The sequence below is a fragment of the Calypte anna genome, chromosome 5A (genome assembly GCF_003957555.1).
Source record: "Calypte anna isolate BGI_N300 chromosome 5A, bCalAnn1_v1.p, whole genome shotgun sequence".
Classification (NCBI taxonomy): Eukaryota; Metazoa; Chordata; class Aves; order Apodiformes; family Trochilidae; genus Calypte; species Calypte anna.
Genome location: NC_044251.1, coordinates 28,310,298 through 28,325,896, shown reverse-complemented (window position 1 = coordinate 28,325,896; position 15,599 = coordinate 28,310,298). Strand labels below are relative to the sequence as shown.

Below are 15,599 nucleotides of genomic sequence, written 5' to 3'. Positions count from 1 at the left end.
TGAAGTTTAGTCCTGGTCCCTGGGAAGACTGTGCTTCTGGATATACATTTCTTGTTTGTACAGTGGTCCTGTCAATGTGCTGTGAGCACTGAGAGGATGATGCAAACCCCAAATCAACAAATGAGTTCCCCAACCCCTGACATCTCTCTTGTCCTCTGACCTATTCTCCCAAACTTCACTCTGCAGAGGTGCTTTCTTGGGAGCCATCAATGTTTGTGGCATGGGTACAAGTATATGGTGAGAGAGTTATGCTTCTGACTCAGTGGGGCATCAAGACTGCTGCCTTGTCTGAGTCACTTTGCTCCAAGCTCCGTGGAAGCCCTAAGCTATCACTTCTCCTGGGCCAGGATACCATCACTCAGTGGATTGGGGGATGCCCACACCTTTATGTGAAGCAGCAGCTTGTATAGAGTTGAGATGTAGGATAACTTGCTGTGGTGTGAGACAGCCTGAGACATACTCAACAGGATCTGGGAACAGCTTCAGTGAGATCCTACCCTGATTAATTGGTGCACCAGTACTGATTAGAAGGTAGGATGGTGAGATTTTTATCAGAGTTGGGTGGCAGAAAAACAGGTTCTTGGCCTATTGCTAAAGGGACAGAGGTTAGGAAAAATCTCACGGTCGCTAATATAGAGTACAGGCTTCAGGAAATAACCCATGGAGCAACCTTCTGTCCCATCTACCTCCCAGGCCTTCACTTTTAAGAGTGGCAGCAAGGAACTGCAGGAGGAGAGACTCACTGGGAGTATTCACATAAGTGTGAGGAGTGACTGTTTCTGGCAAGAGTACCAAACAGGGCTCCTTTGAATGCTGGATGGGGTTGGAAGGTATCTACTACGATGTGGGGCATCACCACACAAGATCCTCTGCTTGAGGATTTTCACACTCCATATCAGCAGGCTGGCCAGATCCACGGCAAGAAGCTGCAGGTGGAAGAGGGATCATCTCAAATGTCTCAGGAACGGAAGGATGTGGGGAGGACAGGAAAAAATTTAGTATTGTCCCACACATACATAGAAGGCACAAAAATTACTGTAATTCATAGTATAGAGATCCATAGAGCATGGGAATTGAACATACCTGAAGTAGCTGGTGCTACTCCCAACAGGGTCCTGATGATGTTCTTATCAACTGGAAAATTCTGTTCAGTTTTTGTGGAGAAAAGGGCCATTTAGTCCTAATTCCAAGAAAATTTATCTCCCTTGCATCATATGTCCTTGCTTTTGTCTCTCATATTGTGTGGTGTGGAACATTCCTCTTCATGCTCTCTGATTGTATTAATGGTAAAGAAGAAAAGGAGTCTGATAGACACAGCCAAGATTTTAATTTTTAGACTGTGTATTCATTCTATCTGTGGTAAACATGTATTTCATGGTGTCTTTCATTCATCTGTATGTGATTTTATTAACACCTTTCAGTATTCCACTACAACAAAATCAATCCTGATTAGGACAGCTTAATCCCACCCATGCATTCTTTCAGTCTATGGGACAGCTGGATCCAAACTAAGAGCATCTTTATACCCTACTAAGTGTCACTCACCTGACTTCCTGCTGTGACATCCAATAGAAAGGGGTAATACAGCTTACAGTGCAGTATGTGAGCCCCTGTTATAAATATAATAATAGGAAGCTGAACACAAGCCAGCAGTGTGCCCAGGTGGCCAAGAAAGCCAATGGCATCCTGGCCTGCATCTGGAACAGTGTCACCAGCAGGTCCAAGGAAGTGATTCTGCCCCTGCCTGCACTCAGCACTGGTGAGGCCACACCTCGAGTACTGTGTCCAGTTCTGGGCCCCCCAGTTCAGGAAGGATATCGCGGTCCTGGAGCAGGTCCAAAGGAGGGCAACCAGGCTGGTGAAGGGACTCGAGCACAGACCCTATGAGGAGAGGCTGAGAGAGCTGGGGCTGTTCAGCCTGGAGAAGAGGAGGCTCAGGGGAGACCTCATCGCTGTCTACAACTACCTGAAAGGAGGTTGTAACCGGGTGGACGTTGGGCTCTTTTGCCAGACGACTTTCAACAAGACAAGAGGGCATGGTCTTAAGTTGTGCCAGGGGAAATTTAGGTTAGATATTAGAAAGAATTTCTTTACGGAGTGATCCGGCATTGGAATGGGCTGCCCAGGGAAGTAGTGGATTCTCCGTCCCTGGAGTTATTTAAAAAGAGACTGGATGTGGCACTCAGTGCCATAGTCTAGCAACTGCAACGGTGGTAAAAGGGTTGGACTCGATGATCTCTGAGGTCCCTTCCAACCCAGCCAATTCTATGATTCTATGATTCTATATGCAAGATAAATGACTTGCTGTGGGCCCATTAGCCCTGGCTTGACGTGCCTGCAGGAAGTTCTGAGGATAAAGACTTACCTAAAGAGAGTGCACCTCAGCTGAGAACCCCTGTGAGGGAAAATGGATGCACTGGGTTGGGCCTCTGCAAGGCAGCCCAGCTGTGCTCCAGCAGAGTGAATGCCAAACTTCTCCTAGCAGCCTCTGAGCCATGTGGGAGACAGAAAGTGTGTTCTATCTGACTTTGTTTAAGGGTCACTGGGACTCTGCTCATGGAATGGCTTCTGTCTGTGAGGATCTGTTTGCTTTTTTCCATGGCAGAGTCCATGTAGCATATTTTTATAACCCAAGAAGTAGTGGGTTAGCAGGGCTAATGCAGTATGTGCAAAATGAATTTTACTTTTCATAAGTAGGGCAAGGAGATGGCTCAGCTACCAAAAGGCACAAAGTGATAGGATAATCACAGAAACACTAATTGCTCACATAAACTCTACTATTCAGATGCTATGCATACTTTATATTTTCCTTTCTTATTCCCAGATATGTGGTTTAAGCCTAAACCTTGGTATTGAAGAACTTCCCCTTGAATGTGGACTCCAAACCCCTCTCCATATCTGTGTCTTATTTTCAGCCCTTCATCACTGCTACTATTTCAAGGAAATAGGAAGCCACCCAGATGTAAGCCAGCCCTATTCTAATTGTTTCAGTAGATGCAGCACAGAAGGAGAATCAGGGTCTTCCCCTGTACTCACACTCATTTCAACCAGAGAATGACCAAACTCTTAAAAATCTGTTGATTATGGGAGTTCCCAGGAAGGGTGATTTTTGACTGGACTCTGAGAGCCAGGAGTAACTAGGCAGTCTCAGTGCACCAAAGCAGTTTGCCTTTGAGATGAATCTAACTAGCTTTTGAGGGCATTAAAAAAAATCAAACTCATAGCAGTCTTGCTCCCTAACCCAGCATTCAGGTCTTGTCTGCAAAGCACAAAGGTACTAGAATTTCTTAGCAGAAAAAATGCAAGTGAAATACAAGAATTTTGCAAATTCTCAAGATGAAAAGGAGCATGAAGACCATGGCCTGTGTAACTCCAAGGTCTGTGGCATATCCTCCTAATCTTACTCATCCACTCAAAAGTCACTGTCCTGTAGCGCATCTCTGCCCCTCACCACACAGAAGATTTAAAGTGACCACGTGTGTGCAAGGGTGATATCATCCATTCCCTGTAAATTGTTAGTCAGCAAAGACTAATCTGGAACTTGGTAACTGTGCTTTCTTCAGACCAACATTTTTAAAGAAAACAATGTAATTCATTCATTTCATGTCAATGTCTTTGAGTAGATTAATACCGTGGTTACACAAACTCAGCCCAGCACTGATGTTGCTGCAAATGCCTTTGCTGCCTTCTAGCAGAAGAAACTTTCCATGATGAAAGTAGATTCTCAGTTCAACTATACCCCTGGAGATGCATTTATTACAAGTAAATTAGCCTGATTTATACAAATTAGTCTCTAGTTCTCTTGTACTTGATTGCACTCGGTTTCTTTTCCACAAGCCATCTGGAGACAACATACTTGTTATTTATTACTTTACAAAACAAGAATGTATCCTTTGTGGTTGGAAAACTGTTTAACATCAATGTGATGCTTACATGGAAGTTCTGAAGAAGCCCGACTTGTGCAAATATCTTATTAAGGAAAAGTTGCTATATTATTTACTATGTCTCATGCAAGAACAGATCACAAAAAAGATGAGCTGATGAAGGAAAATATTTGAAAGGAAAAAACATAAAATAAGATAATTCACTAAGTGTTGTAGTGATAATAAGAACTCTAATCGCAGCCAGGAAAGAATTTCAGAACAAGAGAAAGCATCTATGCACAGAGGAGACAAAAGATGTAATGAAAACTGGGTCCCAAAATGCATAGGTGTGAAAAAGAAAGCATATGCTTAGACCTGGCTTAGATATGCTGGTCATACAGATGCAGATTCTTTAACCATCAAAATGTTATACCATATCTCACATATCTGCACCTACCAGTAAGACATGGATTTAAGCTCTGTCAGGGGAGGTTTAGGTCAGATATTAAGAAAAAATTCTTGAGAGGGTGATCAGACATTGGAATGGGCTGCCCAGGGAGGTGGTGGATTCCCTGGAGGTTTTTATAAAAAAGGACTGAATGTGGCACTCAATGCCATGGTCTGGTAACCACAGTGATAGGGGACTGAGGGTTGGACTTGATGATCTCAGAGATCCTCTCCAACCTGGATGATTCTGTGATTCTGTGATATGCAGGGGACAGATAGTTGAATGTGTATCTTGGATTTATTTTCTGTTATTCTATCTTGTATTGTACAAAACTGAACTCTATGCCTCTTGTAAATCTTAGTTATGAAATCTGAAGACATCTTGGGCCCAAGTTGCCCCAGCGGGGGCTTACTACCTTGTCCCCATGCCTGTCATGGTATCGTGTGTCACAGTCACAGTCACAGTTGTGTCAAAAGTGACTGATAGGAGGCATCAAATAGAGGCAAACATGATCCAGACCCTTCTAGAATGGCAAAGTGAGAAATATGGTGCAGCAATCATGAGAGAAAACTTGTGTAGGTACAGCCTGAATACTGAGGTGTCTTGTGGAGTCACATTAATGTAAGCCAGTGATGGGAATGGGATTGGGCTGACTTGCCAGAGTGTGAGCTGCAGAGACTAAGGGCAGCCACAGTCCCTTCTGTTATCTGTCTTGAAAAAGGGAAGAGAACTTTTTTATTGAACCATCTTGGTGACTTGTCAGAACCCTCAATAGCACAAATATTTAGTGTCAAATACATTTTTAAGAAAAGGGATATGAGTGATGGAATCCTATCATAAACTTCATTTAATTGAATATATTCCTTCAGCTAGCTGATCTGTCTTTTGCTTCTTCTCTACAGCCAACAATATTAATCTAATAAATAATAAGTGCCAGCCCTTTCTGAAGCCCTAATACTTTCTGCATAGAAAAAAACTTCAAGTGTAATTTCAAAATATCTATGTAAGGCCATGTCTGTAAGAGAAATAATAATTTAAGATAAATTGTTTAAGATAAATAAATAATTTAAGGCACATACTTTAAATTTTAATAGTTATTTCAAGAGGTTTCTCTGTGTAGACAACTTAATTTTAAAATGAGAACTTTTATTTTCTGGTGAAGTTGTCCCTGTAAATGTTGTTTGCATTAGAAGAGTTCCCTTACACCAGGAAGAAAAGGTCTGCAGGGTAAATTCTGCTAGTAAAATGTTATCATTTCAGTATGCCAGTTAGGAGTAGTAAGATCCCTTCAAGAAACCAAGTTTTTATTGTGATTATGCTACACTGCTTTCTGCAGGGAGAACTGTCAGTATAGATCCTCAAGTTCTGGAGATTATAGGAAAAGGAGCCCTGTGCCACCATCTTCTGGCAAAATTAAAGAATGGACATGGCAAATTCTGATTCGTTTTGCAATCAGAAACAACAGTAGTTGATTGAGTGCTCCAGTCTCTCGGTCATTGAGGAAAAACTTAGTACTGCTGAGCTTAAACAAAAAAATGGTGTGCTCTACTCTGCTTCACTGCTTGACTATGAAGCCACATGAGACAACCAAGGGACAAGAGTCTTGGCTTGAAATAGAGGGGAATTCCCTTTTCAATGTTTATTTCAGTCTCCTAAATTCAGCTCCTGACCAGTGTGCTCCAACTCAGAGGTGATGAACACCTCATGTGGGGCCTTTCAATGCCTGATGTATCTTGGGGCAATGTGTGTTGAACTAAGGAGAGGATGCTTTTATGTGTCTAATTTTGTCATAAAAAAACACGGAAAAGGAAGTCCTCTGCATGGCTTAGCTACTTGTTGGGCAAAAAGGCATCACTGTATTGATATCCCCTGGGGTAGTGAAGCTGTAAATCTCAGACCCATGATGTTCTCTCCAAGATATATGCTTCAATAATTATGCTTTTGCTATTGCAAGCAACATATTCTTTCTTGCTTTATGTGTCAGGTAAAGCATCAGAAAGTACCTTGAAAGAGACCCTGCTTACAGGATCTCTAAGGCTGATTGCATATTTCACATTCACATTAGGTGAACTGCCCAATGAAAGGAATAAACCACCCTAGGAGTCCCACAGGGGCAGCCAGATCTGTTAAAAAATTCATTTCCTACCTTGGCTTGCCCCCAGTGATCTATCCAGGTATTATCTCAACACTGAATATCATCTACTGATGCCAGCATCTCTGGGTTGGCAACGTCTGAGAGGTGAATTGGCAGACTGTTTGGTGTTTTGCCAGGGTCCACTTCAGTTCCATGCAACAAATCAAGAAGACTAACCTGAGGAAACAAAGTATTCACACACATTACTCACTGAAGAAACCTAGAGATTGTTCACCAGTCCCATACAGTCTGCTCCTCTTAAGAGAAGAAGCCCCGAAACCACTAAACATAGTATCGCAGGTTGGTAAAACCTTGGTTTGGAATCCTGACAAGGAGGTTATAACTCTGGTTGTGTCTCCATCCCATTTGTAGATCCCCCAGGACCAAGGTAAGAGTGACCTGGCAGGGTGGCTGTACTCCCTCATGAGCTCTCAGTGGCTTCTTCCCACAAAGCCAGATCCAGGCAAAGGGTGACCTTGGCATGAAGTTGCAACACTTGGGTATGGCTGTGTCTCTCCAGCGAGGCACACACACAGCAGGCTTCTCATGTCAATCCTCAAGCATGAAAGAAGCAGGAGGTAGAGTCCCTGCTCTGCTCCCTCTCCTCTGCAACCCCAGCACCCAGCATTGTGAGTTTGTGTCTGGGTTGGACAAACTGTCCAGAGATCCAGCATCATTACTGCTTGCTGTGTGTCTTCACTGGCAATTTTTATTTGAACTAAATAATGATTAACAGGGGTGCTTTGCTTAATTCTGTTCTGTGATACGGAAGAGAAGAAGAAACAGGCAAGACCAGATGGACACAACAAGATACTTTCTGTGGCACTGTAAGTACCTTTTTAGTTTTCCTCTATATCCAGTGTCCAAAGGACATTTCATTTCAGGAAGATTATTTTTTGCCAGGAAAGGGTGCATTTTTACATGTAAACAAAATGATAAACCCGTTGTTGTGCAAAAAATCAAAGCAAGAACTGGGGGCTAGTGAAGAAGATACTTCATATAATTAAATAAAAATTTGTTTTGGAGAAAACAGAAGTGCCTGTGGACATCTCTACCAGAGTGATCCAATATTTTACCTTTGAAAAAACTGTAAAAATATTCTGTAATTTTTTTCCTAGACTGTATGATCTTTTGTTGAACACAGATTTAATTCTCCAATTATGTGATGAATTGGGAGAGACAAACAGGGCTGCAGAGTAAAACAACTTTACCAATTAATCTGGGGAAAAGGCCATAAATGTCCAGTTATTTGCAAATTTCAAAAAATTTAGTTCTACCCTATTTTTAAAATATAATATGATCAAAATGGCCTCTTCTGAGAGAGTACTTGGTTATACAGACAGTTAATCAGGAATTCTTTCTGGGAATCACTGGCATGCATCAGGAATGAAATACAAAAGTGTGGGATTTTGGAGAATAGGTGTGTTCTGAGAGACTCGTTCTACCTTGGCTGGAACACACAAAGTGAAGAAATTTATTTCTTTTATGTTTTTTCTGTCCATCTCTTTTCCAGGAACAGTTAAAAGGAAAATGAAGCCCACCACCTCTTTGTGTTTATTGCTGGCTGGTTTGTACTCTGTTTCCCAGTGTCACCAGCGTCCTCGCTACCGCAATAAGCAGGATGACCCTAAAGGGACTTATTACCCAGGACCCAGTTCTCATGGGGAAGGAGTTTATACAGTTAAAAACAAAACCTTTGCCAAACTAGCTCCCAGCAATGCAGACTTTGCATTTTCATTTTACAAGCTGGTGGCATCAGAAGAAACCAATCAAAATATTTTCTTTTCACCCATAAGCATCTCTACTTCCTTTGCAATGCTGGCACTTGGTGCCAAGTCAGAGACTCTGGTGCAGATTCTGGAAGGGCTTTCCTTTAACCTGAAAAATATTCAGGAGCAGGAAATACATGAAGGTTTTTGCCAGCTCCTCCAATTGCTGAACCGTTCAGACAGTGAGCTCCAGCTGAGTCTAGGCAATGCCCTTTTTATAGGAAAGACACAAAAGCCAGTACAGAAGTTCTTGGATGATGTCAAAAACTTTTATGAGTCTGAAGTCTTTTCTACTGACTTCAATAACTCCTCTGGCGCTGAGAATCAGATCAACAGCTACATTGAGGAAAAAACAAATGGGAAAATTGTTAAACTAGTGGAAAATCTTGATCCTCTCACTACAATGGTGCTTGTTAACTATGTCTTCTTTAAAGGTAAGAACTTTCCTTCACAAAGGATGTGAAGGGCATAACTTATGGTTTGCTACAGGGAATGAAAACCTAAGAGAAAAAAACTGTAGTTGAAGTATATTAAATGGAGGAAACCATATTGAGTATCTGGAAAATATTCCTATAAAAACATTCATGTTTGTTGTCAGTATAAATGTTTGTGTCCTTGAGTTAAATGAAAGTGGATTTTCTAAACAACTGTCTTTGTTGATTTTGGTAAATCCTTAAATGCAATGATAGGCTAGTGAAAGATGGTGTTTTCAGTATTACCTCTCTAATTGTCTTCAAACACCTGAAGAAAAAAAAAAAAAGAAAAGAGAGCTGGAATACTGTAACACGTGAAAATACAGTAGGTTGAAAAAGATATTTAATCTAATCCAAAGAAGGCTGTGGGACTAGATCTTGTTTTATTCACCATGGCCATCCCTCTTTGTATTCAACTGAATTATTTTTCTTTTTGTCATAAGCCCATTGGGAGAAGCCCTTCAGTACTTTGTATACGAAAGAGGAGGATTTTTTTGTGGATCAGAAAACATCTGTAAAAGTTGACATGATGTATCGCAAGGGTTACTACAGAAATTACTTTGATGAGAAGCTGTCCTGTTGGCTGGTTCAGATACCATACAATGGAAATGTTGCAGCACTATTTGTTTTGCCTGATGAAGGAAAGATGAAGCAGGTGGAAGCTGCTCTTTTGAAAAGGACTGTGTCTAACTGGGAGAAGTTTCTCCATGACAGGTAAGTGTTTTTGTCAAAATGAGAAGTGACCATGCTATATATTAGTAGTGTTTACGTCACCAAAACAAAACAGAAAAGGATATTTTATGGAACTGTTTGCTTAATCTCTGTGCAAGATTTCCCTTTTCTTCATTGTAAAATGAAAAAGAGCTGTGGGTAGCAAAAAAATAGGGCAGTGAACCTGGGATCCACCTTGGGTTATCTTCCTGGCTCAACCACAAGTTGCTTAGCACCATGATGACGTTAACAGGCCTTTGTTTCATGTAGGCATTGAGAAACTAAAATGGAGTAGCTGTTTCTGAAGTACTGGGTGTTAGGGTACTGAGGGCCAGGTGACATTTGCAGCACTGTATCTAAAAGAGGAAATTTTATTAATTCACTATTACTCCAGCTCTTTCTCTGGTGGACCAGCCCCACCTTGGAACATCCATGGGACAGCTAGCTGTGATCTTTTGAAAATCCTTCTACATAGGAATAGTAACTCTGCCACAGAGCTGGCATAGTGGTATCTTACACCCCACTCCTTGGACCCAAGTGTGGAGTCAGAGGACAACATGGGCTCATTCTGCTCCAGCCCTCCACATCCAGTAGCTACACTGGTCAGAAGTGCCATTTGAACCCTGAGAGCAGACCTTTACATTTAGAAAAATAAATGTGAAGTGCTGCTGTACTGAAGCCATTGACAACATTTTTTTTTCTATTTGTGCTTTTTGTAACAGAAAAATACACCTGCACATCCCAAAATTTTCTATTTCTGGTACCTATGATGTGAAAAGGATAGTCAAACATGTGGGCATGATTAATCTCTTCACCGAACAAGCTGATCTGTCAGGAATTACAGAGAACAATGGACTGTTGGTTTCAAAAGTAAGTCATAACATGAAACATGAGGACCACAGGATTTGTCTGTTCCCAAGAATCTGAAATTATTATCCCATGAAAAGTTTATCCCTGTCTCTCTGAAGCATAACACAGTCCTCAACAGCTGCCTCTCTGGAGGCAAAGCAAGCTCTATCTTCCCAAAAAACAAAGCCAGCATGCTTCCAAGGGGTTACACATACGTGATTCAAGGATGAAGAAAACATACATATAATTAAATGTTCTTTTGGCTACTAAAACAATTCTCTAAAGGTAGCCCATTAGTTTTGGTAAAATATCCTCTAATCCTCATACATTCCTACTCTAGGAATAACATTAGAAAGTGGTCTCAAAAAGTTATTTTTTTCAGCTAGATGATAGGGTAAATTCACAATAATAGATGGAGTTGCCAGAGACAAAACTAAGCCCAGGCTAAATTACCAGGTTTCTTTGCTTCCCGAGATTCTTGCCATCAGTTATCTTGAATACTCTTGGCTGGGGATGGGAGTGCCTGGTGATGGCCTGCCCGGGTTGTGATGCTGCTGTGTTGTGCCTCAGGCAGGGCTCCCTACAGCAAGAGCAAGGAGGGTGTCAGGCCTCTCTCTTCTCAATTGGTTGTCAGCTGGAAGTTGGTGTTTTGTCATTGCAGGTGATCCACAGAGCCGTGCTGAATGTTCATGAGAATGGCACAGAAGTAGCAGGGGCCACGGTGCAGGAGCTTACCTGGAGGTCTGGAGATATTCCTCATCCACCTCGAATCAGATTCAACAGGCCCTTTCTTCTGGTCATTGTGGATAAATACACCCGCACAGTCCTCTTCATAGGAAAAATTGTAAACCCTATAAAAACTGACTGACTGAACAAGAGACATGAACTTACACATGCTGCTGCCTAAATTACTGTGATGCAGCAAAACATTCATGTGTCTATACCACTATATGCTAGTGCTCATCTTTCAGCAGTTATCCTTATATATATTGCTAATCCCTTAAAACACAAAAACTATTTTTTCTTGTCCAAAACTCTGCTATTTCCCTCTCCATACCTCCCACACACAATCTACAGCCATGTAGACTGTAGAGTTAACAGTCTTGTAGTATTAAGAAGTACAACTCACTTCTCACCTGTTCTGTAAGAAGACCTTTCTGACATGATCCTGTAGGGTATTTGAGATGGTTTAAAGTCTCCAGATGATGTAGTTGTTGCTGTTCACCCACAGTATGTGTATGGGAGGGCAGGAGAAGGGAAGCAGGGAGAAGGAGGCGGGAACTATAAGTCCTGTCTATTTAATCCACTGACTTTTGATGAACAGTCTTAAAAACAAATTCCTTTAATATTGCAGTGAAATTCCATTAGTTTCTTTGGTTTTTAACCAATTATGGTGAAAGCTACAGGATCAGGGACTGGGACATTGGAGGACACACCGAAGTAAAGGGCTGATAAGTGCTGCTGTTTCAGCTTGCTTCTCTCTGTCTCCTCCTCAATGGGAGCCCTCTTTGTCCTCATGAAGACAAGAACATTGTTTTTGCTTTACAAGTAATGTTTCTTCTACTAAGGAAGGATGCCGTAACAGTAAAAAGTCTCTCATTTATCTTACTAAAAATATCTATTATCGCAAACATCCTGAAATAAAAGTATGGTGGAGCAGTCCCTGACATAACACCACTTTAGTTTTTACAGATTTGTTGTCACTGTCATTTCTAATTTCTCCTACTGACTCTACCTTCACTATCACACTACCAGATAGACTTGTCAGACTGTGATAGAAAAAAGTGCAAATGAAAAATTGTGACTCCAGAGAGTTTGTGTTTCCTAGGAACAGCAGCACTTTCCTGGGGATTTTTTACCTTCTTTAAATTGTCACATACACATAACACATTCAGGCAGTGTTTGAGAAGCCGTCTTTCTAAATATTAACTGTAGATTACTGTTACATAGTAAAAACGTATCATCACTTGATAGTTGTACCTTTTCACTTAAGGTTTCATGAATCTAACTTATTGCTACTGTTTTGTTTTATGGTGACTCAGTTGACAGGATTTTAACTCAACAGCTGCACTAGATAGTTTTACGGTTATGAGAGGAAAGAAACACAAATCAATAAATATTTAATTTTTTAATGTATTTTTAACATCAACTTCCTTCATAAGTCATATTAAAATATATAAACCAGTGAAAGAAGTTAAATTACACAATGATCATATCTTTTGCTATAGAATAGCTCAAACTGGTAAAACAAATGTAAAATATAAATGCCTACTTTTAGGCTTCAGTTTTCTAAAATGTCAGTGAAAAATATAACTTAAAATTTATGGTAAATATTTCTGAAGTACAATTACCTTGATTAGTTTGGAGATATTTGTTTTCTTTGACATTGAAGTATTGCTACTGATATTTGTAAATTGTAGCTGTAAGTATACTAGTAAGGAAGAAATTCCATATGTGCCAGTCACAGAACACTTGACAATCACTCTCAAAGCCCTCCTCAAAGTTGTGTGACAATCAGGGGCAAAACTTTCTTACTCATACTTGTACTCAGTCTGTTCACTATCTAGGGACAGTTTCTACTGCCACTAAAGGTATAAGGACCTGGTCTTGGTGTCATACAGGCAAACTGATTCTACAGAAGATCATTTTAAAGTTATTGGAAAATCCCAGGGTGAATTCAGGACAGGATGACAAAGTCCAGCATTGGCTGGAGCTACAGATGACTGTGTATCAGGAGACTTCATGTTTGTTGTCCCTCAGATCACAGATCAATAGTCTCTGTTTGTTAGTAGGGAAAAAATCTAAGCAATAATTTGCCAATCAGATCTCACTTTGAGAGGTAAGCTTGTTGCTTAACTTATTTGAAAGTGCACGGAGAAAACACAAGATGAATTAAGAGCTGGGTGACAAGAAAAAAAATTTAATAAACTGTAGTTGGTAGGGCATAATCTTCAAATGGGGAAATGTACCATGTACACATTCTTGCCTTAGTTTCTTTTGACAAAGATCAGGGAGTGCCCAGCTCTGGAAATGAGCAGCAGACAGCAAATTTATGTGGTAAATAATGAGTGCAGAAGGATTGTACAACCTCCCCAAAGCCATCAGCCTTCCGTCACAAATCCTGTGCAGGCACAGTTTGTTCATGATGGCATTTCTTCCATCAACCTTCTGCTTTTTTGCTTCTTTTCTTGATTTTTACTTCCCGGTTTACTCTTTTCTAACTATGAATTTCATGATGAAGAAGCCTCAGTGCAATCAAGAAAAGACTTTCCTCCTAGGTACTCAAGAGGTTCTGCTGCTGTGTGCAAGTGCTGTGGTGTGCCACTTCAGTGTGGTGATGTTGCTGGAAGATGAAGCTGGCTCCATGAATCACCTTGGGGACAAAGTGGGGACATCTTCTAACCCATTCCCCAGCCTCCACTGAAGCCTACACAAACACGTATCTGACATGGGAGTGCCTGCAACAGTGAAATCTGTGATGATACAGCTGAAAATAGTTTTCTGTAAGGGCTGTTTTAGGTTAAATGCCGTACAAGAATTGCCAGCATAGCAGAGACTGTGGAACAGTGCTCACTGAGAAAATCTCTGGGTAAGAAAGAAAAACCAGCACTGTGGGAATAGCAGTAAACTCTGCATTTGCTGCCATAAACAGGAAGGAGTTATCTATGGAAGGGAAGCAAAGTCTAAAAGCATAAATAAGGAACTCAGAAAGCAGGATTAATCCATGGTGGAGGTAGATTTAACAGTTACATATGAACTATGTAAAGTTCAAAAGATATTTGATGAAAATGAGTATCAGTTTTGAATACTGCTAAAGATCATAAAAGAAGGAACAATCAAAAAGAAGCAATGTGCATATGGATTTCAGGGCAGAGAGGGAAAAAATATGCTTGAAGTAAATCAAGGAAAATAACACCTTTCAAACAGCCAGTGTTTAGTGCCAATGTGCCGGCCTCATTGTGCCCAGTGCTGTGCAGCATCTACAAAAAAATTAGAGGTGTATGACTTAAGCAACAGCATTAAAGGTCATGGGCTGAAAAGCAAACTACATATTCTGCTGGAAAAACCTATTAATGCTCTGCTAAACGTAAACAAAATTTGAACCCATGTTTTGACAGTTGTTCAAGGCACAGGTTTCTTAATGGGAACAATTTCTGACAAACCTGAGGTGCATAGTTCTGATGCTAACATAACCTCATCAGGTAGGAGATATAGAATCATACAATAATTTAGGTCCTATACAACATAATCACCGTTTGATTTGTTTTCTAATATATAATTACTGAATATATATAACTAAATAGTCACATCTTGTTAACACTGTGTTGATACTAATATTCTCTTGTACTGTTCTTCCTGCAGATATCTCTTAGAACATAATGATAGAGAAAAATTTAATGTTTATAAAGTTCAGGGGTGTTGGGGTAAGAGTCTCCTTGTAATAACAGGATGCCTTTTCTGCTGTTCATCATTGATCCACACACCTGCATCATTATCATAAAATGAAAATAGTTTTCCCTGTAGGAAAAGAGTTTCATTCATGTCATACGTTCATCTCTTGGAGGTGTTGGATTTCTCAAATTCAGATGTCTAGCATTGGTCACATAGTTATTAATTAACAGATACTCCTGGGAAACACTATGTGAACTTCTTAGCTGTCAAAGAACTTGGTTATTATTCAGTGCTGAAAATCTGGATTCTATCACCACCCAGAACTTTAAAGCTGCAAAGGTACTGTGGCTGAGATCCACGTAGCCAGCATCCATCATCTACTAATCACACAAACACCTCAGCTCAGGAAGCCCTTGGGGAGATGTACTGCCCAAGGTAGTGCTCTCCTGCAGTTTTCACTGAACCATTCTAACCCAAAGTACCAAAAGTATACCCTTGGCATATGTGAGACTGAGTTACTGGCAGCATAATCACACATGTGAGTTATAGTTTGGGCTCAGAATGGGGCATTGACAGTTTCATTGTTGCAATGCATCTAGAAATTATTTTCTGGAATGAAGCATATTTAGTTATACCACTATCTGTCAATAGACTGCTGAAGCCAGACCAAACAAAATGAATGCACTTAACAAAAATATTTCCAAGCCTTTTTCATGGAAAGTCATAATGTTAACTCAGCAATACTGCTATATATTAGATTCCTGGCCTCTGCTCTGTCATTTGGCCAGAAGAAAAATTTCTGTGGGGAAGAATGAAAGGCCTTTATTTCTTTGACTACTGCAAGGCTTGGCAAAGAATCGTGTTTCTCTTCCTCAGATGCAACATGATTTTGTCATTTTTGTTTTAAATATAGCATGGTATTTCTTTCCTATTCAGAAAATAAATATGAAGACAGTATTA

At 40.5% G+C, this 15,599-nt stretch overlaps 1 protein-coding gene and 1 long non-coding RNA gene across 5 annotated transcripts in view; one reads left to right on the top strand and one right to left on the bottom strand.

The window, feature by feature from the left end:
* Nucleotides 1–7,088, bottom strand: part of LOC115598421 — a 34,820-nt gene extending 27,732 nt beyond the window's left edge. Inside the window, exons 1-2 of one of the 2 annotated variants that reach the window (XR_003987636.1) lie at nt 6,757–7,088; nt 6,458–6,622 (exon numbers count right to left, since the gene is read on the bottom strand). This is a non-coding gene — a long non-coding RNA (uncharacterized LOC115598421). The remainder of the gene's footprint in view (nt 1–6,457; nt 6,623–6,756) is intronic. The other variant, XR_003987637.1, reaches the window with a different exon arrangement.
* LOC103527758 (alpha-1-antitrypsin) lies at nt 7,056–12,930 on the top strand. 3 transcript variants are annotated; one of them, XM_030451691.1, is made up of 6 exons: nt 7,059–7,074; nt 7,182–7,272; nt 7,959–8,648; nt 9,131–9,401; nt 10,121–10,268; nt 10,909–12,930. In XM_030451691.1, the coding sequence occupies exons 3-6, from the start codon at nt 7,976–7,978 to the stop codon at nt 11,113–11,115; spliced, it is 1,299 nt and encodes a 432-aa protein (XP_030307551.1). In that variant the 5' UTR covers nt 7,059–7,074; nt 7,182–7,272; nt 7,959–7,975; the 3' UTR covers nt 11,116–12,930. The 3 variants fall into 3 exon arrangements, with proteins under 3 accessions (XP_030307550.1, XP_030307551.1, XP_008491228.2); XM_030451690.1 differs by having other exon boundaries at nt 7,056–7,272; XM_008493006.2 differs by lacking the exons at nt 7,059–7,074; nt 7,182–7,272 and having other exon boundaries at nt 7,931–8,648.
* Nucleotides 12,931–15,599: the final 2,669 nt, after the last annotated feature.

Excerpts from the sequence above, each read along its gene's own strand:
- LOC103527758 (XM_008493006.2), top strand. The coding sequence starts at position 7,931 with ATGTTTTTTCTGTCCATCTCTTTTCCAGGAACAGTTAAAAGGAAAATG. Across the intron at positions 9,402-10,120 it reads GAGAAGTTTCTCCATGACAG|AAAAATACACCTGCACATCC; the intron begins GTAAGTGTTTTT and ends TTTTTGTAACAG. Across the intron at positions 10,269-10,908 it reads ATGGACTGTTGGTTTCAAAA|GTGATCCACAGAGCCGTGCT; the intron begins GTAAGTCATAAC and ends TTGTCATTGCAG.